Source organism: Poecilia reticulata, linkage group LG10, assembly GCF_000633615.1.
Source record: "Poecilia reticulata strain Guanapo linkage group LG10, Guppy_female_1.0+MT, whole genome shotgun sequence".
Taxonomy (NCBI): Eukaryota; Metazoa; Chordata; class Actinopteri; order Cyprinodontiformes; family Poeciliidae; genus Poecilia; species Poecilia reticulata.
In genome coordinates, this window is record NC_024340.1 from 3,880,098 (window position 1) to 3,907,101 (window position 27,004).

Here is a 27,004-nt window from a genome sequence, read left to right on the forward strand (position 1 = left end):
GCCATGCGTCAAGGAAGATTTTTAAATTTGTATTTTTAAGTTCCTATATATTTTTTGTTTCTTCTTCTTTGTCTTGATACCGTCTTTGAATTTCTACCTTTTTTCCTACGTGTAAATTAGTTTGGATATAACTAATGAAAAAGAACTTGTGAAATTGAGCTTTCAAGGTTTTTTTCTCAGCATTGAAAAGAGTCCTGTCACAAATGATGATGATAATAATGGTAATGGAGGAAAAAAAAAAAAAAAAAAAAAGAAGATGCTTCTAGATTTCAAATGTCTCAACCTGTAAGGCAGTCACTCGGACAGTACTGAACTCCGATGTTATTCAGCAGCGCTGTGGCAGCTAGACAAAAAGCTTAGATTTTGACATGCGTTTGTCAACACGAGTTTCAATGAAATGTTTTGTCTACTGAGGTCGTTTATTTTGTAGTCATTCCATGCTTAAGCCTTAAAAAACATGCTCGTGGAGGTCACCTTCTCTCACAGTAATCTTCCATGTCCGAGGTGGATAAATTGGCTCTTAGAACATGAACTATGAGGTGGTCGGATGTAATGTGATAAAGTAGATAAACAGCCTATACGTGTTTTTGCCTAATTATTTTATGTAAGTAAAAAAACAAAACTCTTTTAAGGAAAAAAAAAAAAAAAGTACTGTTTATTGTTTGTTACTTACCACTACATCGGTATAAATCCTTATTAGATCATGTGTACATATACAAAATTTAATTTCTCTCCTTCCTTTTTGGACATTTCTGTTTTATTCTCCTGCACTCTTGCCTACAGCCTTGAGTTATTTGTCTATTATCCCATCCTCGTTTCAGTCACTCTTGTTTTTTTTTGTTTTTGTTTTTTTCTGATTTGTACTTGTCTGGAGACAGTAACTTTTGAATAAAAATCAACACATTTCTTCTGTGGTACATCTTACTTTTTAAACGGTTCTCGTTCCGTTTTCGTAAGTGCTGTCGGGTTGGCCTGTTGGCCAACAAATTCACTGACATACAAGAGCATTCCAGTAAATTAGAATAACGTTAACAATAATGACCACAATCCAACATCAACCTTATCATTCACTATTTTAAGTAACAAATATTTCTGTATTTGGTATTTAATTTGCTAGTAGGAGTGGCAGAGTTAAAGTAAACCATCAGACTCAGTCGTGACTTAATCCTACTGATTTCATTTAATCAATTGTAACAGAAAGCAGTGTGTTGACAATGACTCCAGTTGGTTAAAAACTTGTGGCTCTTATTTAAAAAGGCAGTTTTATTTCATCAGTGTGATGTGGTTTGTTCCAAATATCATGTAAAAACATCAAACTTTAGTTTAAAAAAAAAAAAAAAAGTTTGAGGAAGGAAAACAAAGAAATGTCAGATGGCACCGCCAAACACTGAAGTATGGTGACGCAGGCATCGTGGTATGTCGAGGTTTCCTCATAACGAGGTTTCTGGTCTATTTAAAACATGCTTATCAGTTTGAATACATCAAGATACTCGGTCTTTGTCACCTTATGCTCAAGAGGAAGTTCCTTTGAAACGGCTATTTCAGCGAGACGGACTTTCTGAAGACACCAGTAAGCAAACATCTTTAAAAAAACAAGACGAACTGAAATGTCATCCTATCATACTCCTGAGCTGAAATATCTGTTTACAGGTAACAGAAAGTGAAAGGTAGTTCCCAGAAACGGCTTTGCGCATTTTCAGATTTATGCTTTCATTAAGTATCCCCATCAATATCTGCTGAGTTGTGGGGCCTGGCGTCTATTTCCAGTGGTGCAAGAGTGCCCGCTGTATCCTTGAAAAGTCTTAAAAAGCATGAAATTCATGTCTGAAATTAAAGCCTTAAAATGTCTTGCATTTAAAAAAATTTGTTGACCTTAGATGTGTTAATCACGGGTCTTAAATTTTGTTGTGGCAGGACTATTTAATCTTGTGTAAATAGTTTTGTATACCTCCAGTTTGACTTTCCTGTCGGGCAACAGCTTGAGTCGCACGCGTACATCTTGACTTCGTTCTGTGACTAACGGCGGTTGAGGCTATTGCTAACTAGCTGCTAATTGGCTAGCTTTTGCGTCCATCGTGGGTAAGTGCAAATTTATCGCCGGTTGCCAGCGGCTCGCTTCTGTTGCCAAACAATAGAATGCTACACGGGGAAAAAAAGCTCTTTAGTCGTATAGAATGTAACATTTCCAATGCATTTGAAAATGTGTGTGGAAATCAAAGCTGCTCAAATAAAAAAATTTAAACGCACTAATATTTAGCAAAAAATAAATAAAAATTAGCACTGCAAGTTTAAAACAATGGGTTTCTCCCTTTATTTTGCACTTTTTATTTGCTAAATTGGTCATTTGAAAGATTTAATTGGATGCAAAAAATGTTTTGGTGCACCTATCATTAAGTTTTATATGCACCGGAGCGATATTAGATTTTAGCTTTTATCTCACGACTTCCAGGGACTTTTCTATTCATTTTTTCAAAATATTAAAGATTTCTCTCGAGTAAAACCAGAGCACGCAAATGGTAAACATATTTTATCCTAGTATGCTTTACTCATGGATAAACAGGGTTTTTTTCTTCTTCCCTGTTTCAAACCCAGATTTGGTACCTGTACCACACCGCTCTGATGTAATTTACATTCTCGACACATGGAGGCRGTGCACTCCAAGCCAGACTGCCACTTGCTGCCATTCAACACTCCCATAGATGATGTTACTCTCTATTACATGGATCTTTTCCAGTTGGTGAAAATGTGCTTTCAGACACCCAGTCTCCATCTCAAAGGGGCCTTTTAGCGGGAGCGATGCTTTGTTGTGCTCAGACACACAGCGCTGTTAGTTATATGATAAAAGTGGGCTTACGAGGTGGCAGAAGAAAGGATGAAAGCTGCAGAGTCTTCTTTTTTTTTTTAAGTGCATGATTAATACAGGGGGCCTCAGATCAATGCAGGAGCACCAGAATAGGGCCTGGCAGAGAGCTCCCCTTCATGTTTCATGTTGCAGCTCATAACACATGAAGAGGCTCGTCCATCACCGCGTCAGGCTGCCTGTCACATGTCGGCTGTCGGGGCGTACAAGAGGTGCAGAAAGGCACTTCCCTCTGCTGCTCTGTTTGATTTGTCCTTTGAGCTGTCGGTCCTAGCATGCGCTCCTGAACCAGTTTCTCTCATAGTTAATTCCACRCGTCTTCTTTCTGTGCCAAAATAATGATTTTTTTTTTCTTTCTCTCTTTCTTTTTTTCCCCCCCTCCTGCTTTTGTTTCCACTGCAGTGCATTTGTTTAGATGACTTGGGTTAAATTGTGTTGCTGAGGTCAGGGGCTGCTGGATTTTAATCACCACCACAGACCCAGCTGGGGCTTCCAGCTTCCATTTACCTCTGATAACCTCCGCGTTCCCATTTTCATCAGTCCCCAGCTTGTGTTGAAACCTTCCAGGAGGGACTGGGCCTCCAAAATTCTCGCATGCATGTAAATGCACGATGGATAATTATCACAAGGGTGCTCAAGTTGAAGCATGTGACATGACTACTGTACTTGCTTTAAACTGAGCACCCTTCGCATGTTCCGGCCAAAAGCTTTGATGTGTTTCATTTAGGTCTTATGGGATACACCAACACAAAGTGGCTCATGGCTGTGAAGTGGAAGGTAAACTATATATAGTTTTCRAACCTTTCGAGAAAAAATCTGAGAAGTGTGGCATGTGTTTTTGTTCAACTCCCCTGAGTTGATACTTTTTATTATAGACCTCCTTTTGCTGCGATTAGAGCTGCCGGTTTTCTTTACCGGATTTGCAAAAGAAAACTGAAATCTTTGTCCATACTTTTGTTGTGAAATAGCTGAAGAAAAGTCAGCTTTGCTGGAGAGGATCTGAAAAAAAAATAGAAGCCACTTCAAATTCACTCGTCATTCGCAAATTTTGCGGGAACTTGTGAGTTTCACCAGTCATTGTAACTTTTTTGAAAATCTGGCCAATCACCTTAATGTTTTCTGTGTTTCCCTTTTTTTCTGACCAATCACTACAACTGAGATGAATTTTTTTATTTGTATTAAGGGTGATATTTCAAGAAGGTACTTGAAAATGCTATTTTCTCTTGAAATATTAACCGTGTTAAAATCCTGTTGTTTTTGTGAAGGTTATGTGCGGCACTTTCAACTTTTGTTGAAATGCTACGGCAAAAATAGAGCTTACAAAAGTGCAACTTTGATTACAACTTTTGGAGAAAAAAGTGTTGCAAAATCAGTCATTTCAGACCACAACAAACACAATTGCTTTAAAGGACTGATTTATGGAGCACACAACTTATGCTTGTACTAACCAACAACTATTCTCCCTCCTGAGTTGTTCCTCTGTGTAGCTCCTCCAGAGTTATCACATTCCCTCTTTAGCCGTCTTGACAGCTAAATAGTCAAGATGGACGTTCATCTGTTTGCTAATTATCCAATTTATGAAGGCACAAAAGGTTTTGTTTAGGAATATCAGGTTAAAAGGAGTCTGTATGCAATTGCAAGCCACTAGTTTCAGATGTTTATTTGTTCAAAAGCTTTAAAAAATAAACATATAATTTTTCTTCTGACTCACATTTAAGCACTGCATTGTGTTTGCCTGCCACATAAAATCCGAGCAAAATATGCTGAAGCTTAAGAAATATGAGCACGAGGCTCTGTAGCTGGAGTTTTTTTTATACGCATTTTAAAAGAACCTCTTTACAGAGAGAATCAAACCTGAATAGTCTCTTGAGATGAGATAAAGCAACAATGTTTATGCCATGAATAAATCATTAATGAAAGGATTGGTTATAGTCTGCTCGGCTTGTAAAGGCAGAAGAAAAAGGCAGCTGACCCTGTTAAATCATTTACCCGACCCTTCATTAGATTAAGCACAGGGAGTTAAGCACACAGACAGACAAACCTCCAGGCCAATAACTGTCAGATGTCCAAAATTCATCCTCATCCTGAGCTAAATATAAACTCTTGTTTTTTTTTTTCTTTTCTCATGTCATTCCAGCACTGTACTCCGCTTCCAGTGCAGTATCTGGTAACTGAATAAAAAGCGAAAGATAAGCACTCCTGGATTAAGACGAGACGCCGTGTGGGCTGTAACAGAGATGTCAAGGTGAATGTGAAATGAGAAGAAGCATCAATGCCTTTCATTATAAGGAGCAGGTTTCACCAAAACAGGCCCGAACAGGTTGCAGATTCCTGCGGAACGCTATGAATACAGCGCCGTGGGAACCTACTGTCTGCCTCCTGTCGGTTTTCTTCGTATTGACACACGGGCAGAGCGGCTAAAGGTATGCTGAATGAGCGAACGAGTGACAGGCCTATTGTTGTTGGAGGATAGGAGCAGGAGGATTAGTCTCCTTTTGGCACTGACGGTCCTCGGTGTGGAGGGAATCTGTCATCAGCGGAGCTGCAGGTGGTCCACGGCTCTGAGCAGGGGGGCTCGAGCAAGAAAACAAGTGGGGTTTTCAGCTGGGACCGGGGCAATGTTTACCCTGAGTTGCCCTGGAATCCGATTCTTTACACCTTAGCTCCTCACCTCTACTCTGATCGTGGTTGTGCCGCCACTCCTCCCCACCCGACCCACACTCGCCCCCGCAAAGGGGCCAGAGCTTTGGAGCGAGTGTAATAATGCCTTTCCCTGCAGGTAGAAAGAAAACAAGATTACGTTTTTTCAATTAGAGGGACTCGCACTGAAAACATGCAGCGCTGCTCCAAACAAGGCCAGCATCTCTGCTCTTCCACTGGTGCAGCAGAGAGCTGAATATTTCAGCAAAATTTGTCATGGTGGCCATTTTTCAAGATGGTGGTCAAAGAAAAGGTTTTTTTTTAAAAAACTGAAACTAGTAATATTTATTACGGATAAATACTTTGTGTCAAACCATACATAATTGAATTCACAGAAATCATGTTCAATGATTTACATTGACAACCAGAGTGACCATAATAAAATGGTCACCCTGGTTGTCATGGTGGCCATCTTGAAAAATGGCCGCCACCTTGAAATTCTAGTGACTAATGGGAAATATGAAAAACATGATCTGAAGGGTAAACATGTAGATTTTTATGCTTGTAGGCACACTAGAAAATTTGTTGAAGTCGTATGCTGCACTACACTCCTCCTCGCCCCCCCCCTCCCGAGCCCATTCAGAGGTGACCTGCGGATGACTGGATGGATTTCTGGGCCGAGCCAGCACCAGTTGAATCATGAGTCTCTGTAAAAGTTTGGATGAGTGTCTCATAAGGGCGTGATGAGACAGGTCTCATAAAGATGACGGAGAGCCCCCTGCATGTCACCGGCCCCTGCCAGGAAAGCCCCGTGATGTACGAGGCCCGGGACACCTCTGCTAATAAGACTCATCTCTTTAATTGGCTTTATGGTGCGGCTGCCCAAATGACACCAGCATGCGGCCGTGTGCGCGGCGAATGCGTGTGTGCGCATCGACCCCGTTTGAACCGGGTCCGTTTTGTGCATGCATGTGCTTCTTTAATGTGCCCGTGTGGGTGGAAGCTCATGAATGTTCCCGTTATTAGATTTCTCACTTCCCTTCCTCCTCCAGAGCGGAGGATGAGCAGCCTCATTAGTAGGAGAGCACTTCCACTGCTGGCCATGATTTAACACCTTACCCAATCATAATTTATTCAATCTATTCTTAAGTATTGCATGCACTGCTAGATAGGGGTTAGGTTATGTAAGGGTGCAACAGTGCCTTGTCTGAATGTGGTATGATGATTATAAATCTAAGGAAGCTGCAGATGGTGAGCTACTTTAAAAGTTCATCAGGTGCAGAGTCTGAACCTCAAAATTGTATGTGCTGTGTTTTATTTGAGATGCTGTCTGATGGACCATAACAGAGCACTGCGCAGTGTGAGGAAACCATGGTTCTGAAAAGTATCTATATTTCTAATCACTCAATGCTTGGCTGGGCTTCCTATTTGCATGAATTACTGCATCAATGCGCCGTGGCATATGATCCAGGTGATTGGCGTGTGGCACTGTGTAGGTGTAATGGAAGCCCAGATTGCTTTGATAGCGGCCTTCAGATCATCTGCCTTGTTGGATGTAGTGTCTCTCATCTTCCTCTTCACAACAGCTCGTAGATTTCCTATGGGGTTCGGGTCGGGGGAGTTTAACTGGACAATCAAGAACAGGAACAACATGGTCATTGAATCAGCTTTTGGTGCCTTTGRAAGTGTGGGCAGGTGTCAAGTCCTGCTGGAAAATAAATTCAGCATCTCCATACAGCTTCTCAATAGAGGGAGGTGTGAGGCGCTGTCAAATTTCTTGGTAGAGAGCTGCATTGACCGTTTACTTCAGAAAACCCAGTGGATCAACACCAACAGATGACATGGCACCCCAAACCACCACTGACTGTGAAAATGTCACACTGGACTTTGAGCAAAGTGGATTCTGTGCCTCCCTGTTCTTCCTCCAAAACCCTGAGACCTTGATATCCAAATAAAATACAGAATTTACATAAATCTGAAAACAGGACTTTTGGCCGTTGCGCGAAAGTCCAGTTTGTTTTCTCCTTCGTTCAGGTAAGACTCTGGTTCAGAAATGGCCTGAATGCGACATTTGTAGTTCCTATCTAGTATTCATCTGTGTCTGCAATAGATTTTGCTTGACTATCTTCTCAAGAATGTAGTTCTCCCTGTTGCTGGTGCACCTTTTCCTACCATTCTTGTTCCTGTCCACCGTCTTCAGCAATTATCTTTTTGTTGTACCCTCCTTGTTAAGGGTGGCGCTGACTGTCTTCTGACTGTACCTGGTGTTTTTTGATTACATTTTTTAATTGTTGCAAACACTTTTGCAAGGTTTAGATTAAGCAAATATAAGGAGTATGCGACGTTTCGCAGGGCACCGTTGCATTTCTTTGCTGTCTCCAATCAGAAAAGTGGGGGAGAAGGAAGAAGAGGGAGAGGAATCAGAGGTGGTCAAAGACGAGAAGAGAGAGTGCAGACACGGAGAAGGGGAGCTGGTACTCGTTAGCATGCTGTTCATCAGTCTTGTGGGGGTCAGGGTTCAGGGAGCCCCAAGGCTCTGTGTGTGACCAGTCACCTTTCACCCCTGACCCCCGCAGCCAGCACCTGGAGCTGAGGTATTTCCTCATAACGTTAACTCCTTTATTATTGATTTGCAGCTAGAAGGGCCGAGGCCTCGAAGCACGTGCGGAACTGAGAAGTCTTTAGATGGTTCAGCATTTGAATTCAGAGAAAGCGCCACGGCCGACTGTTCCGGCTCAAATGAGGACAAGGTGAGAGAGAGAGAAAAAAAAAGGGGAATCAAAAGAGGACAAGGAGGTACAGAAGACAGAACAGTCAGAGGAGAAAGAGGAGGAGGAGGGAAGTCAGGGTCACAGCTGCGATAAAGAGGTCGGAATGAAAGATGTTGCTTCGGTGGGACAGGGAGGAAAATAAACATCCTCCCTAAAAATAGTTTGCTGTCCACTTCATGCAGCCCAGCTCTCACTCCAGCCAGGTGTTGGAGCAGCTTTGCTCCCCATAACAGAATCAGGATCGCCTGACTTTTCCAAGCAAACTGGCTTCATAATGTAAAAAACGTGTCTCTGGGCTTTGATGTGAGGGTTCCCTCAAAGCTCATAAGACAAACAGTCGGGGGATATCTTAACCCCTCAAATAAATATGACATGCCTGTCTTAACTTCATATCTGCTCCTGCCTGTTGTGGCTCAACTTTGACCTTTTTCCGTGACCCACTGTTGACTTTCCTTCTCTCTCTATGTCTTCATTTCCCTTGAAGAATCTCTCCTGAGCCGAGGCGAACTGCTTGGAAATCCGTCTGAATGAAGCTTTTTCTTTTCTCTCTCTTCTGGCTGATGGACAGATTCCAGTTTGATTGAACCCAAATGCTCAAGGCAAATAAGACAAACAAGAACACACACACACCTGTGTCTCCGTCCTATCTTTCATCACCCTGCTTTTTGTTATGTGTCCGTCTTCCGGGGGGCCCCCTCCTTTCGCTATTTATGCCTGCAGAGCTACTTTGTTGTGCTTTTAGTGGCTCGGTTTGCGGATGGAGCAGATGCTGGAGCTGATATTCCCTGATCCTGCATTGAGCTGAGATAAGAGCAGATTGATGCCCGAGTTAGGGAGCACGGGAGTAATTGCTGTGGCTTTGATGAGCCCGACCGAAAGCTCTGCTTGCTAACAAGGAAGTCCTCATATTTAGGATTTTTTTCTCCTCGTCCCTACAGGTTTGAAATAGTCTGAAAACGTGTACATGCACTCATCATGTCCATGAATGTCACATAAATTTGGGGAGTTTTGTAATGAATTTGAACTGTTCTTGGACATGAAAAAATTGCCAAAGCTAAAACTGGACAAAGTCTGAATTTAATCATGAATGTATTCATGCAGACCCAGATTTATGTATACACTCCCATAAATATGTGCATAGATGTACCTTGACCACACATCATCTACGGGCCTCTGGTATCCTTATAGATGGATGTTTGTCCCCTCTCGGTAGATTTGGTTAAGCTTTTTCAGATTTGAAACATGGATCTACAAATTTTAGTATGGTAAAGGCCTCATGTTTGTCTACTTTAAGTTTGAGATAATTGTTGTCCCAGCTGTCCAAGTTTCAACCATCGAGATGTCGATGGTTGAAACTTGTCAGTCTTCTCTTTGTTTAAACTAGTTTGTGCAAATCATCACCCAGCACGATGATTGTCTGACCATAAGGGTGTTCATTTTGGAGCAGGTTCTTATTTCTTGGACCCTCTCAGTCCAAGGCAATGTAAAACTTGCTTAAACCCGACCAGGGACATCACCAGTTTCCAGTGTGTGAACGGTGATGGTTTTGTACTTTTGCTGCCTGCATCCATCGTCTATACCCACCCACCTACCCCTTCAGAATTAAAGGGGCAGCTCATACCTATCTATATGAAAACGCTGTGCAGAAAGAACCCGGCCTGGGATTCGAGCCCAGGACCTACCTGCTCTACCACCGGCTTTTTCTGAACTTGTCTCTTCTGAATTCAGGGTCAGATGGCTGAACTTTACACACAACTACATACTCTTTAACCTTCTGGAATAACTAGACCTCAAACCCAATAAAAAAAATGCATAGAGTTGCACTAAACCCTGCTACATTAAATAAACTTTAATTTGCTAGTTTTCCATGAAGTGCAGTGAACGATCAAGCCAGATTTGTGTCTAACGATCGCTGATGGCAACAAGGAGGCCTAAACTTAATGTGTAATTCCTGCCCATGATTAGTGTGGGTTAACCTCTGACCTACACTGTGGACATGTTTATGCAACAATGCGTGCTCAGATCTGATGCCTCTTTCTTTTTTCTTTTTTGCTCCGAGTGTGAAATCAGGCATGCGTACATTAGGCGTTATAATGCTCATCTCTTTGTTTCTAAGGCCATGCCACTGTGACAGTGTGTGTATGTGCCAGAGGGGGCCTCCTCCAGGTTTTTTTATTTTTTACAGCCTCTTTATTTATAGCCTGCACAGAATCACGCTCAGCTGAAAAAGCTATGACATAATCAGGCTGACAGATAACATTCTGTCTGCAGATAGAGTTATCTACAGCTCCAAATATAAGCTTATTTTCATAGAATAAAGGCTGTCGTCCGCTTCGCGTGAAATGAAAGCGCAATCAGATGACGTTTCATTTGCAGGGGCACGAGGCTTGCCTGCTGGGGTTACACTTGGAATATAAATATGTGATCAAAGTTGCAGCAGCCTGTACAATTTCCCAAAGCACCCGCCGGCAGGRGGGGGGGGGGGATAAAAGTCCCCTGATGAGGTTGTTCGGTGGGGCGGTGCTCTGATTAGAGGTGGATGCTGGTGGCTCTTCAGCCGAGATCTGAGCAATCTGGTCTGTGTTCTGTGATGACGCCACTGAGGACATGTCAGGGACACCAGGCGGCAACAATGACATGTTGATCCCACGGGCTTTGGACGGTTGACCTGACGCTTGACTGGTACAAGAGGGTTCAGACAGGACGGATATCCAAACAAACAAGCAAATCTTATCTCAGCCCTGCCCCGGCCCTCAACCTCAGCTCTTCCTGCTTATTCCCAGGGAGTTGCTTCTTCTCTGAGGGAGGATAAATTCCTGGATTTGCGTAGGCCCTTGTCTCTTAGGGTCTTTTCACACTTGATAATCCAGTGTATTGGGGACCAAAATGATGACATCTGTTACATTTTCAGCTGGTTTGCTGCGATTTGCTTTCACACTGCATTGTGTCAAACGAAGCAAACTTTTTGAAAAATCTGTTCAACCCTTGCCTGTGGTGCAACTCCAGGAAAACCAATGAAGAAGACATGACTGAAACTACCTTCTTGACAATATAAAATAAAAAATGGAGTGGCGTCAGACTTTAGCGGTTGTAGGATTTCTCTTTTGTCTTTGATAAAAGATTACTAGTCATTTTCCCTGATAGAGCTAAACTCTCATGTTTGTTTATTTGTAATTACCCAAAATTCCTTTGCTTCCTGCTTTTGGAGCTGGCTCTTGTCCGCTTCCATCCACATGTGCATTTTCATCGCACCAAAGTCCACTTCGACCAAATCAAGACCTGGATTTTTGGGCAGACCAGAGTTTGCTTTTTTGGTCCGCATCAGAGTTTGATTGCGCATTCACACTTCCCCAAGCGAACCGGACTTTCCAGCCAATCAAACTGGAGTTTGATAAAAGCGGACCAAACAGGGCCGGTGCAAATGCACCACTAAACACTTCAAGAAGGATCTACTGTAGCGAGAGAGGTGATAAGTGGGAGATCATTACAAGCCCTGAGCCGGAGCCAAATGAGATGACGCACACCGCGGGATCATAACGCGGGGCGAAATCGGTAAGGACACTGGGATGAAATTAGACGTTAAACCCCTCTGTATCATTTAGCAACAATAATTTCTTCAGCGTGTCAGCGCTGTGGGCTACTTGTTCCGGTTCCAGTGCTGCCTTAAGAGAGCCAGCGCTCGGTTCAAAAAGGGGAGAGCAATGAGTCAGATCCTCAGCTCCAATTATATCTGCATCCCTGCAGTTTGCTTTCTCCAGCCGGCGCACACATCCCCACATAAGACACGCTTTGAAATCTAAACTAGCTGCCAGGGATCGCCTGTAGCTGTCAAGAAAAATAACAGGCCGGCAAACAGAATCACACAGGCGGCGTCTGCTCCAACGGGAGCTTGTTGACCATCGCCGAGCCAAGGGACTGCGAAGGAGAGGGAGGAGGGGAGAGAGTTGGAGGGTGAGCTCACAGAGGTTGCTTTGAAGTTTCTATTCAGGTCTTTGTCCCATTCAGGCTGCTGGCAGTAGACATCTCTACTTGGGGCCGGGCCCCTCCCATCATCGCACCGTCTCCCTGCTCACTCACACACACGCTGCAAAAGAAAAAGCAGGCACGTCCGCAGGTCCTGTCCATCACACAGGCCTTAATTAGAGCCGATTCAAATGCACCCTTTTGTACCCTTCTCACTCTCCTCTCTTTCTTTAACCCCCCACCCTCACTCATTTCGCTCTCTTTCACCAACTCCCACCCTCTCTTTTTCACCCTTTCCTCTCGCTTTCTAGACCCTTTTCCCACTTTTGTTGCCCTCCTTTTCTTGGCAGGGAGCGGGGCACCTCTCCAGACGTTTTCTTCTACATGCCATGAGCTCCCTCCCCTCCCCCGCCATCCTCCTTTCTACCGAACCGTCCCTCTGAGTCTGGAAGCCGAGTGTGACCTAATGTTTGACAGACAAGCAGCCCCAGAGAAAGAACTCATCTATCAGTGGCTTGTAATTCTATTAGGATGGACAGAACAAACCCCCCTCTCACCTCCAGGCCAACATTTGGCATATCATCTCTATCCGTTTAGCTCTTCTTCTAAGCCTCCAGGCAGTAGGTCTACAAAATACCAACAAATAACCAAAGTGAGTTGACAACATATGCAGCGGCCGGCAGAAGTACAAGTCTGTGTTTTACACTTTTACAATCACAAACTTCTATGTATTTTTATTGGGATTTTGGGTGAGACAATGTGGTGGAATTTGGAAGGAAAATTATGGTTTTCAACATTCTGGGGAGGAAAATGGCATAAATTCGACCAGAATGAAACGTTTTCCCATTCTTCTTTGCAAAAGGCCGTAATCTCAGTGAGACTGAATGGGGAGGTTCTACGAACAGCAATGCCAACCTCTTACCACAGATTCTCACCTAGCTTTAGTCCCAAATTTTGACTGGGCCATTTTTAGAAATCAATATAGTTTGACTTAAATCATTCCACATTACGTCTGACTGAGTCTTTTGCAGCCTCTTACAGGCTTTCTTCAAAGATTCAACTGGATTTAGTTTCATCTGTCTTCCCATCGGGTCTGACAAAGTCTAAATCTTTTAGAGCAGTGGACCCAACTCTGTGGACGCATTGCTTCCATCTTTGTACTATATTGATTCTGTCTATTCTTTTAAAAAGCAGCTGTTTTGTAAAGACAGGCATTTTTTTTTTATTAGCAGTTTTTTAAATTTGATTTATTCTTTGATGCTTTTAAAACTTGTCAGTTCAAGTCAAATGCATGACACTTGTTGTAAACGGTATTGCTAGGTCCCTACAGAGAAAGAGATTGTAGATCTCTGCAAGGTTCTTAACTGGCTAAATAGTTTTTTAATATCATCAAACTGGTTTTTTATATGCTGTTTTATTTCTGCTTTTAAGCTTTTATGTTTCAGTGTTTTTATTTTAAAGTCTAATTTTACAATGAAACATGTTTTTTTTTATCTTTGAAAGATGCCATATGGAAAAAAATTTGCTTACTTACTAACATTGCGCATCGCTGTCAGTTCAGTTCTTATTCAACTTAAAAATATTAAATAGTGTAACTGATGTCTTATAGCATCTTTACAGTCTTTGTGGATGGTGATGCTGTGGGCAGTAAGAAAAAGCCTCTGACTGAAGACTGTTGCTGACAATAACYTGACATCCTAAYGGCTCAATAGTTCAGTATCCATTCAGCAGAAACAACATTCTGCAGTAACATGTCCTGAATGACTCCATCGGTTGTTGGTAAGTACTGCTGTTCCACCTCATTTGCGTTTGCTGCTTCTCTTTTGTGCTATCACACCTGATAGTCCAGTAAACTCAGTTCAGTTGGGCACCAAAATTACATTTGTTACACTTTCATCTGGTGCGGCATATTGCATTGTCAAAAAAACCTAATCCTTTAAAAAAAAACTTGTTCGCCTCCTTGCCTGTGGTGGCGCTGCAACCACTGAGAAAAACGACACAAAAAGCTCTGAAGAACAACAACTTCCTTCTTCGCAAATTGAAAACAAAAATGGAGTAGCATCAGATTTTGGTGGTTGCAGGATTTCTCTTTTGACTTTGGTAAAACACTGCCAGCCATTACTACCTACCGCAAGCGTTAGAGTCGTTTGTTTGTTTAGGTTGTATTTACCCAGAATGCCCTGCGCTATAGTCTCTTCCTGCTTTTAGGGAGGCCACCGGTCCTCTTGCATTCACATATGCAGCTGAGCTAGAGTTCACTCCAACCGAATCGACACCTAAAAACGTTTTAGGCGAACCAGCGTTTGCGTTTTTGGTCTGCAACTAAAGTTCGATTGCGGATTCACGCCTCCACAAACGAAGCGGTCTTTCTAGGTAAAGAAACTAGAGTTCAGTTGAATCCGACTAAACAGGGCTGGTGTGAATGCACCATAGTTTAAAAAGCCGGGCAGAGAGATGTCGTAGCTATGAACACAATGTTTCCCCCATAATGATCAGTGGAAGAGGTGGTTTGAACTTCTTCTTTCTCTGCTCTTTGATCCTGCTCAGTATCCATAAAGCCTTCTTCTGTCAAATCCACTGGGATTGGGGCCATACTTCAGGTACTGTTTGAGCTTTTGAGATGCTAATCAGCTGCTTCCAGTTGTAAAAATACCTTGTTGCCACGATTATGCATCATAACAACCATCAGAAAATATAAAAGCAGGAGCAAAAATCCTTCCAGCTGCACAGCATCCTCAACCAGATGGAACAATTATCTAAACATGCAACGCCTCAACAACAAAAAAAAAGACGATGAGCAAAAGTCTACACAATGCGAACGATATGCTCAGATTTATTTGTAATGTTCTGTTCTTGTCTGACTAGAGCACCTTGTTTCACGTGTCTTCTTTACGTGACTTGGAGCAAATTGGACATCTTGTAACTTGGAATAAAAATAATAATAATAAAAAATAATCTTGATTTAATATTTTCCAGTCTTAAATTATGTTTTAAGAGTGCACAGTTAATAGTTGGATGGGGAGAATGTCCCACCTGAGCAGTAAATCTGTCCAGATGGACAGCTATGTCTTGGCAGGTTCCATTTTCGGATGATGGATTGAACAGTTCTTTGTGAGATGTTCAAAGCTTGGGATGCTTGTTTATGGCCGAACCCTGACCCAAGGCTTAAGTCGTACTTCTATAATAAAAATAAATTGCATAGAAGTTTACTTATTAGTTGAGTTCTGAATGTAGTTTGTTAATTTTCATTTAGGGAGAGAGCAGAGTAAAAGCAGCTGAGTGCAAATGCATGCCACACTTTTCAGATTTTAATTTGAAAGACATTTTGAAAATCGTTTTCCAATGTTTACAGAAAATCCTCAGTAGATATTAAAGTTTTGACAAAATGCTGAAAACTACCTGGCACTGTATGTACGCTATCCGTGTTCTGACTTTCTTTTCCACAGAGAGTTGCCTTATTCTTCAGTGACTAACACAATTTCTCCCTAAAATCAAATCTAATCTGATAAGCTGGGATGGTATAATGTGGCAGTTTAAGATAGGAGGAACTCATTCCTCCACTAATCAGCATTCTTATCAACATTCCCCTGTGTTTATGTGTCAACAAGGACTGCCACATGAAACATCTCTTCTCGTTAAAGGGAGAGAGAAGAGGAGGGAAGAAGAAGAAGAAGGCTGGGTTGTTAAATCAGGCAGGACTTGTTTAGCACAGACCATTATTTGTCTGTAATCAGAGCTTTCCTGTCAGTCATGATGACTGAGACGAATAAAAGAGATGAGGGAGAGAGGAGGAAGACGTCTGGGCAGCAATCAAGCCAACCGCAAACAGGAAATGTAAGTCTGCGGATGCCCCGGCTGTTGTGCTTGGCCTCACTGATGTTGCTGTTAAATTAAAAGCAGCATGAACGGCTCATACAGCAGCCTTCAAGTGTCAGCCCTTCCCAAAATAGCCCGTTTACATTAGCCACCTCTTCCCACTGCCTCAGCTGGCGCTGGTGTTTGGAATGGATCTGACTTGTTTGTCTTTATGCTCCTCGTGTTTCCCTTCACCCGAGATTTTGCCGGCCGTGAAGCCGGACGGGAGTCATCTGTTTGTGCGGTTCTGTGGGGTTTGTGTCGTCTCTGTGGTTAATGGCTGCCGGGTATCGATCGCATCCGGATCCTCCCATCGCTCTTCAGATAACGATGGCTGACCACTTGACCCCGTGCATGCCGGATGGTCCCCGCTCACTCCTGAATCCACGGTCCGTCGATAGGCCCCCGTAAAGGCCTCGGCGGCGTAACGGCCTACCGCGGCTCCTACCGCGCCTGGCCCGAGGATCACAGAAGGAAACGGGCCAGAGTTCATTAGGAGCAGATTAAGAACAAGAGCGGAACACTTCGGCTGTGATTTATTTTCACTGTGTGGTTGCTGGACTAACAACACGCCAAACAGAGGCTTCATCCAGGAATAATGATGTCATGGCTTCAGAGTTAATATCAAAATGAGAAGCATCCGTGTCCTCAGCAGGGTTCAATTTGGACTTGAAGTTGAGAACACAGCAGACTTGTGTTGCTTTAGGAGTTATGGCGAAAGACTATTGAGCGAACTAAACATTTGTTGCGGAATATTTTTGGTAGCTAGTTGCAGATCTTGCAAAAAAATTTGAAATATCTGTGTTATCAAACCCAGATGGAGAGGATTTCCCGTTTCAGTGCTGTATATTATTATTAAGTACTTTTCTGGGAGGCTAACATCTGGCAAGTTTAGTTTTAGTGTCCCTCTGTCTGTGAAACTGTCGGATATATATGGCTGAGAAGGTTTCTATTACAAACATAATATGGCTGAAACGACTCATTTCCTTAGATTTTGCTCCCAATGAGTTAGGCATGCTGGGAATCTTTGAAAGTTGTTTTGATCAATACTTTTTCAGGCTTTCTAAAGTTCTTTCAAAGCCTTTTTTTTCAGTTTTAGACTTTGGCTTTTTATTCATTTTCTGTTGAAGCCTTGTGATGTTATAATCCTGAGGTGGTTGAGTCTGTTTTCCCGTTTTCACAGCAGCGGGGTTGACTCCTTGTGAGATGTCACACCTGCAGGTTATTCACCGCTCAGCAGCCTGGTGTCTGTAGGATCAGTGTTCCTCTCTTGCAGTTGCCTTATTGTTTTGTCTCGATTGTGACAATCAGCTCATCTTGTTGTGAAACCGCATTCTCCTTGTATTCAGAAGTCGGATATTCTGAGCTCATTATTGGAAATGCCATAAAAACTAACGCAGGAATAGTGATCAGTATTGTTGGCAATGTGTGACACATCAGTAGCTATGTTTCCACTACAAATGTGCATAAGACCTTGTTGAAAAACCACAATTGAGAATTTGGGGTTTTTCTATTAAAAAAGAAATGCAATTAAACTCACATGTGAATACGCTTGTTTATATAAGTCACCAAAAAACTTGCTGTTACATCATCCTCACATTACTTTCTGTCATCTTCTTAGCCATTTCCATCAGTAGTAACATCCCGTTGTTGGTTGACTCATTCGAGACGAAAGAAGTGTTTCCATTTCAGTTTTGTAAAACACTTATTTCGATATGGCTGTAAAACAACCTTGTCTCAGTGCCAAAACTTTATATAGAGAAACAAGAGCTTTTACAAAGTTGCCCCTTTTCCATTAAGCAGATTTATTTTCGAAATGTCAAATTGCGCAATTTTAAGGTCAATGGGAACGCAGACACTCTGAGTCTTGATAAAGAAGTGGCACATTATCAATCCACACTGGGTTGTTGTTATTAAGTATTGTTACCAGTTACAACAAGTAGCAAATCCACACCAGAACGTGCTCCATCCTTGTTTTTTTTATTAAGCACCAATACTTGAATTGACTCGCTGTAATTTAAGAAACCATCCCATCTGTGAAAGCTGATGTCCAACAAAGCAAGAGGAACTTTATGCACCACTTATCTTCCATACATAGCTGTCAGCCCTTGTCCTGTCACATCATAATCAACCTTCATCAGTATCAGAATGACTTTACTATTGGTTCCGTTGGGAAATTTTGCTTGCAGTCGGGGGAAAATCATGAGCGCAATCACTCTACAACATTGGCAAAAGCACAAAATAAAGCGCCGGAAAAATTTCTGCACAAATATCCCTTTTCAAAAAGTGATCTGACTAAAATGACAACCCAGTCACATTTTAGATGTAATCTGAATAACGGCCTGAGTAAGAGAAGAGTTTTTCCATCTGTTTGGTCCTTGATTTAGGCTGTCTGAATCTCTTTCCAGATGGCAAAAGCTCAAATGTGCCATGAAATGGGTGATTGAGTGAAATGGTTATTCACCTTCGTGTGGCTCCGTTTATTAGAGATGTTTTTGTTAAATCAGGTACTTTGGTTCAGAAAAGTTTGCCTTTTCACTATTTGTTTCATCCTGCTTTTGCTTCCTGCTCTTATGTTGCCAAACCAGGTGATAAAAGTAAATGCAAGGACAGATTCCATCACAGATTTGTGGACGATAATCATGAACTTTTTACACACACCAACTTGAATGAATTTGTGGAAGAAATGCAATCTCTGATGTACTTTTTTGCATTTTTATTGAACGTCAGTGACTCATATCTCTGAACATGCTAAAGCAAACTAAAGGCAGTGGACTGGACATCTTTCTGAACGTTCACTTTGGTTTATACTTTGTTCTTTGTGTATTTGATCTACATCAATTTTTAAAACATGACAAGTAACATGACAAGTGACATATTGTGCACTTACAAGTCTAAGAAAGTCGACGAATGTCGCACAAAAGACAGTGTTGGGCCAAAAAAAGCATATAGATAGCATCTGGTATTGATGCCACACTGTAGTATATTTTTAAAAGATTTAACTAAAGAAACAAGGGAATAAAGTTGTTCATTGCAGCGTTATTTCAGATCTCATTTGACAGATAACCAATAGAGACGGGACAGGTGACCCGACAGACTGGCACTTCTTTCTGCCTCTGCCAACGTAACGTTACGAACATAGAAATAGCTTGACTGAGAAAATCAGCAATGAACTCGAGAACACAGCCTGTTGTGTAGCTTCACACAAGATGCTGTGCTGATTTCCACTAACGCTCCATTTTATCTTGCCGATTGAAGCATTTTCAGCTTCGCTTATTTTGAGCTGCTAAAACCAACAGGTGGTGGTGATGAAAGGGACTCTGTCTAATAAGCTGTTAGGATTTTACACCTGGACGGTTCCTAAGCTTTTCTACAAACGCACTAAAATACAGAACTAAAGCGATTTATGCAAACGCAGGGGCCCCGCATAGGAGTGCACTGGCGGCTCTGCAAAAGTTCAAGTTGGCTAATTATGTGGTTGGAAACTTTGGAAAATCTTATTAATTATTGATCAAAACTACTTGATTCAAGACAGGCTAGATCTTTGAAGGCAAACTATGTAGAAATCCACAATTACTAAAGAACTTTATTTATTTAGCATCTTGTCATATTTTAGTTTATAATTTACACCCAAGACAGAGTGATGGCACCCAAAGGGAGACAAAATTCACACTTTTTGTGGTGTAAAAAATAAGATCGTGACTTTCTTCACCTTCAATGTATCTCATCAGGATTTTATATGTCTGCTAGAGATCTGACATAGTGAATTTTCTTTTGCAGCGTCACACAGTGAGAGTGAGCTTGACTCAAAATCCATAATGCAACCTGAAGACAACCAGGCTGTGGAAAGCTTCAGGCAAGAACGGAACTACATCCGACAAAATCTGTGAGTTTACCTGAAGAGGGTTGTGCGGACATGGGATGTCCTCGCAATGTGAAGGATTTGGGTAAGTAGGTTGAACAAATATCTCAACCTGAGATGTGGGATGCTGATAGACTTATATCAAAGAAGACATTTTAACAAACCAATTTCTTATGAAAAAAAAAGGCACAAAAACCTGGTTTGGCAAGTGTCGAAACTCTTAAACTAAAGTGTTACTTCATCATAATAACGATGTGAAAGCTCCTCAAAATTATGAGATTGTTAGTTCCTCCCACTTGGATGTCTCTTTAAAATCTTTCTGGATATGATCCCTGCAAACAAAGTTATAGGGAGGGGAAGTTTGTGACCATAAATGTACAAAAATCATCAACTGCTTCTTATGCCTCCATCCATACAGTGTCTGTACCCTCTTCCTTGTAGGGTCGTCACTGTGAAAACGTACAAAACGCATCACGCATTTCCTCTCCACTTGTATTACGTTGCTTTTTGTGAACATGAAAAACATTTAGAGTTGCAAAGCCCTCGCCGAAAATAACTCCCTAAGCCCAGAGCGTGAATTGCAATCCCTTGTCTAAGCTCTTGGCTTTTCTACTTTAACTCATCTTTATCATCCTGAAACTCTTCAGTGTAATCCTCACACAGTGACCATTTATGCACAAACAAAGACTTAGCAGCTGCCTGCTCTGAGCAATTTTTAACCCTGCAGAGCGACCAGCTTGGGTAAAGTGGACATTTCAGGCTAGGGCTGTTTGGAAGAGGCAGTGGCCTCATTAGAACAATACAGACGAATGAGAAAACTAGTGTTTTGGATAAATTAATTTGGTCTAAAATGGAGTTCTGAGCGTGATTAGGACTCTTCACATTTTGAGCGAGGGGCATTAAAGAGAATTAAAAAAGGATCCAAAAAGTTAAACATCAGCGACTAAGATAACAGTTACTAGAGAAGATTTACCATTTCCCATCACAGTATCATCATCAGTGTGTTCATCATTAACGCATCTTAATCTTTAACTTGTTTAAACAAGTGTATCCTAACCCCCTCGTCACCTCTCCCCCCGGCCTCTCTTGTTCTCTACGGAGGAAAAAGAACACTGTTTTTTTCTTTTTGGCTTACAGCGAAGCGACTTGACAAGTCTTGGATGAAGCGCCCCAAAAATCTGCAGCAGATACAGTCGTCGCCGAGTTCAGCCAAGACTGTTAGGTTTTTGACGTTCGTGACTCTCAATGGCCATTTATCTATTTGCCTTGAGCCAAGACAAAAGAAAAAATGATAATAATAATAATAGCCTCTGCATATTTATGTCCCTCTCAGGATGATCGCTTCCACCAGTGCTAACATTCATCCAATATACGGAGCAAACCCCGTGCACTTTGGATTAAAAATAATGCCCAAAATGGTGACACTCTAATCACCCTCAGCTGCACTCTGTAATTCTAAATCAAAGGTCAAAAAGTCAGTAAACACCAGGTCTGCTTAGCATCTGGCCTCTGACAGTCGGCATGTTTTAGCTGTTGGATTTCTCGTCCGAAGGCATGTTCTCTCATCATTTAGACAGAAACACACAAAACTTTCCATCGTGAACCTTCTCCCCTCCCCCCCGCGCCCCCCGATGGACCCAAACAGCTGCGCTCTTCAGGCAGCAGCGATATTAAAGTGCAAACTGGCTATTTATAGGGGCATAAAGATAAATTAACATGATGATCTCACTCTTTGAAAATGCACCGGCTTCTATAGAGAGTCTGAAGGGTGGAAAGAAGCTTCCTAATGGGACTGAGTGTGGACAATAGCCCCTTGTCCTCACATCTTCTGTGTTGTTTCCCCTGTTCAATAAAGCCTGTAGTATACAGCTCTGAAAAATACATGAACAGTCCATCTGTCACTTGCTATATCCTCTTGTAAGTGACTGTGCTGGTATTTTGTTCTTCGATGTGCGCGGTGCTACTTCCACACTGCTGCTGCAGATTACTCTCACTTGTTCCCGAGGCAAATCTCTGTAAAATTGCACACTGCCGCTGAGCTGTTTCTGGACTTCGAAGCTGTTGTTTGGTACAAACGGAAACTCGCGTACATCACCGTCCCTGTTGAAGTCGTGTCCCAATCGGTTGGGGAGCTTCGGCCGCAGCTGTGGCATCACATCAGAGCCACAAAACCGGAGGTATTTCATTGGGCTGCGGCAGATCAGGTGTCCAACTGTGACTAACTGATTGGCCGATGAGTTATCAGGTATCCCAGACGTTCTGTGGACGTCTCGCTCTGTGGCAACCGGACTGTGTTTTGCCACTGCTGTGGATGCAGTCATGACACAGCAGTCACCGCCGCCACCAACCGTGGATGTTTCCACTGCAAGTGAAACCTAAAAATATAAATACGCCTGGGCAATTTCATCCATTAACTTCCATTGTAGTTGTTTGGGGTATAATGTGAAAGACCAAAAGAAGATTGCTAAGAGCAAGGATAAGGGCACAAGATTTTCAATTTATTTTTTTATAAATGTAATCTGAAAATCTGCGGCATACATTTGTAATCCCCTCTCAGTCCAGGTCAATGCTATCTAAAGCCAGCTTTTGTTGTGGTTGCAGCTACAAATCTTTAGGGCTTTAGACATCTAGAGTGTCCTTTTTTTTCTTGCAAACTCAATCAGATTAAGATGGAGAGCATCGATGAACCAAACAGTAAATTTTCAAATCTGCCCTCAGATGTTCAACTTGATTAATTTCACTGCTTTGACTGGGCCATGTCATCAAAGCAATTCTTTTGCAGTTCTGGTCACAGGAGTCTCTAGTCTGTTGCAGCCTTGAGCAGGTTTTCTTCCATTATTGGCATTTACTTAACACTGCACTCCAGTTGGGAAATTCCGACTTCCCAGTCGAAAAAGAATAAACCGAATTGCCCTCCGAAGTCGGATTTTCCACTGGGAAACTGGGAGCAACTCCGACTAGAGTTGACTTCGCGTTTCAGCTTTTGCCGTTCCTTCCATCAACACTGGCGAGATGATGTGGTGGAAACGTGTTTATTTTACAAGACACACATGTAAGAGTGCGTCTATAATCAGAGTTGCATGTAGCGCCTGCAACAATAAACGGAGCAAATTAAAGGGATGTTTGTGTATGAAAAGTAAAGCCTAAAATGATGTTTGTAAGAGATACAGCAAACAATGTTTATGGGCGTCACCATGTTGGAATCCTGACATCTTAATTAGAAAGCTGTTACCTCGGGTCTGACGTCAAACCCACTTCGGCTTCCAGCTTCCAAGGCAACTGGAATGCAGCATTGGCTCCATCCATTTTCTTCTCCACGCTTCCTGTGTTCCTGAATACACTTTTATGTGTTTTTACTTGGTAAAAAGAGTCCTTCAGATCTTTTCCTTTCACTTCGGAATGGTCTGCTGCTGTCAGTCAGGTGAAACCCCGATGAAATTCACTGAAGTTTGGGATCCAACTGCTTTGGCAAGGCGCCGTACCGCGTATCCCCGTGGCCAGGGAATGTCACACTGTCCAGCAACCTGTTCGATTGTGTTGTGGATTCAACAACTACCCCGAAGTAACGGGGTAGTTGTTGAATCTACAACAGAATCCAACAGGTCTCCCACACCGGGAAAAACACACAAATATAAATACCCTCAGATAATTATAGTGTATGGAGTGTGAAGCATGTGTTGAGCTTATTGTCTCACAAAGATTTATGGGCTGTCTGCAGACAACAGGATGTTGGAAGAAGAAAAAAAAAAGCATAATTTTAGGAAGCATAGAGCACCTCTTAAAAATGTCTGTTTTCCTCCCAATTACACAAAATCCCACCCCTCCCTTCGCCTCTCTTCTCTTCTCTCTCCTCTCTCTCTCTCTGTGGGAGCCCCGACGCGTTTTTGTTGCCACCGTTAGGGGGCGGCATTGTTTGCATAAATGCAAGGCAACAGAAAGAATCGCACACACAAAGGGGGCAAAGACATGGACATGATCAATTATGTGTCAAGCATTTCTTCGTCAGTGAATGAATGGCTCGGTGACTACAGGGCTACCGACCGCCTATTGTCTATTGACGCTGGGAGACGAAGTTCTCATGCAGTTCATTATCCCCCAAAGAGGACAAACAGCGAGAGATCCAAAGAGGCCATTAATCATCATTCCCTTCAGAGAGGAGAAAAGAGGCAATCAAACTAACAGGTACTGTAACCCCTGCACTGCAAACTGTAAAGTTGCGTTTTATGGGCCAAAAAAAAAAAATCATAAACACATTTGCCTTTTTTTTATTATGATGATGATCAAGGTCAGCACAATCATCGCCATTAAACAATATAATTGAGACGTTTATGACATAAGTAGCTCGTTTATGATCAGTTCTCCTCTCTCGTATAAATGGGGCCAAAGTTTTTTTTTTTTACTCCAGTTGCCTATCCCAACTCGCTTCTGCTTTCAGTTTGACGAATAACTCCAAAGTCCGTTTTGGTTCGGGTCGATGGTTCCGGCCGAAGCGGCTGGTTGGGGGGTGAAAAGCGGGGGGTCAACCTAATAACACCCTCCCACACCACCGCCACCATTCCTTAACCCATTTTCCTCCTCCTCCTCCTTCTCTAGTCCACCCTCCACGTCCCCATAAATGCCTTCGCTTCCTGCTTCCAACTTCGGACAGAGCGCCGTGATTGGCCACAACGCACGCTGTGGGCCGTCCCCGCCCGCCTTTGCCTGCCTGCGCCTCTCCGCTCGGCTCGAGTTACCAAGCCGAGCTCGGGCTGTTGCATATACACACACACACACACACTCCACACACACATACATACATACAAGCGTTCACCGGAGTGTTTTCAAGGAGATGATTTTTTTTTTTTCTGGGGGTGGGGGGGTAAAACAGAAAAGGAAAGGAAAAAAAATGAACGCGGAAAGATGGGAATGTCGCCGWGCTGATTGAGATCTACTCCTCGACCCCCAACAGACGCAGGTCGGATCCATCCTCCTTCTACACTTTCGGTCCAAAGAGCGGCGTGCATTTTTACGCACTGGGCATATCGCTCCGGGAAGGCGGACTGAGACTGCTCGCAGCGCAATCCTCTCACGCTGAGAGCCGGGAGGGATATTTACAATAGAAACTCCCGATTCCTTTGCGGAGAAGAATAGCAAAAAAAAAAGAAAAGAAAAAGGAGGAGGAGGAGTGAAAGATAACACTGGAATGAGGAGGACCTCCAAGATTCCTGGCGTGCTGCGGAGTTGTGACTGATGGATGAATGTGGTCATCTGTAGGCTAAAAACGGGCGACAGGTACGGACACCAGCGGGGGACCTTCTAACCGATTGGCTCGACCGGATCGAATCGTTGGAGTTTTTCTCTCTTTTTTTCGTTTTGTTTTGGGTTTTTTTGTTTTTTCCTCTCCTCCCCAACAGGGTTAAAGAGAAAAGCAGCCACAGGTCATACAGGACACTCTTCCTCCAGATCATCCTGCGCACACATCGGTTCAGATCAGTCAAGGACGAAACAAGCAGAAGTAGGTGGCGGAGGGGGGAGAGCGAGAGTGAGAGAAAGAGAAAGAGAGATAATTGATAGATATATTGATAGGTAGATAAGGGGAAGATCTGAAGACGATCTGAAGAAGAAGTCGGACAGGGGGACATGTATCTGACAGCGACCTCGCATGCTCCCGACTGATCCCGAGCTCACCTTCCCACGGGCCGAAGCGCGCACTCAGGCTCGTCAGGCGCGACGCAGCGCCCCGGTCGCTCCGGCTTCTCGGCTCGTTCTCCTCGGCGTGAATTCCCTCAGCATGGCGGGGCTCGGATGTTGGAAGTATTACCTCTGGATGTTTATTCTAATGTGCAGGTCGGCGCTACCCTCGGCTAAGTCGCTGGAGACTATAATTTGGAGCTCGCAGAATCCCAAGTAAGTCCCAAGTCCTTCGTACAAGCGCGGGTGGGAGCTGCATTTGCTGGGGGGATGAGGGGGGAATTGCATCGAGGTTCTGCTAAATGTTGTAAATTATAAATATATATATATTTTTTATTTTTTTAATTTTTTTTCTTTATTTTTTTTCTTTTCTTTTTTTAATACATAATTTGCTTGGTTATAATTACCAGTCCTGCACACTGGGAGGTGTGTGTTTATATATATTTACTCCACAGTGGGGGGAATTTCCCAAACACCAACAACCACAGCTCAAACAATATCCAGCACGCAGGCCTTCACTTTAATCACAATAATGGATAGTTGATTATAGTAATTTATAACAATATTACATGCAGCTTTTATTTTCAGACTCCAGTCTCCAAAAGTTGGGGAGTTTATCCTTAATTTCCTCGCACAGCCTTGTAATTGGTGTTATTTGCTAGAAAGAGGGGTGTGGGGGGAGAGTCATGTAAACTGTTCTAAGTGTGTCAAGGTGCAGTAGTCATCTCTTTCTCTCTCTTTCTCTTTTATATTTTTCACTTTCTTTTTTCAACCACTCTATAAGCCTTCAAACAAGAGGGCCACCTCGTATTTTAGATCTCGGAGTTCTCCACTCCCCACAACAAAAAATCCAAGATGAGATTCATTTATCAGAGGCAAATGGTTAAAAAAAAAAAAAACAAAAAAAAAAAGAAATCAAATTTTCTTAATTGCTCTGGCTGGGTACCAGGCTTAATTTCTGAAAGCAAAAGGCGAGTTTACCTCCTCCTCCTTAAAATTCCCATTATTCCCAGCAAAAAGAAGCAGAGCGGAGCGCCCAGACTTCTGATAGCACATTATGCTCTGGCAACAATTATCACCCACTTAGATGTGACTCCTGCGTTTTGCATGATGTTGGAAAGCGTTCATAAAGAGAACGGGAGACGGGAGGGGAGGGTAAACTGCAAAAAAAAAAAAAAAAATGTATGTGACCTTCATCTGAGCTCAAAGCAGGCCAGGGGACTGTTGAGACGGAGAGTAGCTTTGGCCAGCTTCTAACTGGAACTTAGTCATTCAAGTGAATCCATGATTTATCCCCCAAATGTCAGATGTCATAGGGGCTCGTTGTGCAGCCAGCGAGTAGGAATATTGCTGCCATGTTCACTGGGCTGTGTATGTATATAT

The 27,004-nt window shown here is 42.7% G+C and overlaps 1 protein-coding gene across 7 annotated transcripts in view; it reads left to right on the forward strand.

Moving 5' to 3' along the window:
* The first annotated feature begins 1,467 nt into the window (after window positions 1-1,467).
* efnb1 (ephrin-B1) overlaps window positions 1,468-27,004 on the forward strand; it is a 103,275-nt gene continuing 77,738 nt past the window's right edge. Inside the window, exons 1-4 of one of the 7 annotated variants that reach the window (XM_008419611.2) lie at window positions 1,468-1,570; window positions 4,998-5,105; window positions 5,181-5,283; window positions 19,870-19,975. In XM_008419611.2, the coding sequence (XP_008417833.1) occupies window positions 19,908-19,975 (68 nt within the window). In that variant the 5' untranslated portion in view covers window positions 1,468-1,570; window positions 4,998-5,105; window positions 5,181-5,283; window positions 19,870-19,907. Of the gene's footprint in view, window positions 1,651-4,997; window positions 5,106-5,180; window positions 5,284-19,869; window positions 20,037-23,982; window positions 24,134-24,630; window positions 25,838-27,004 lie in introns of those variants that run through there. The other 6 variants (XM_008419610.2, XM_008419612.2, XM_008419608.2 and 3 more) reach the window with 6 other exon arrangements.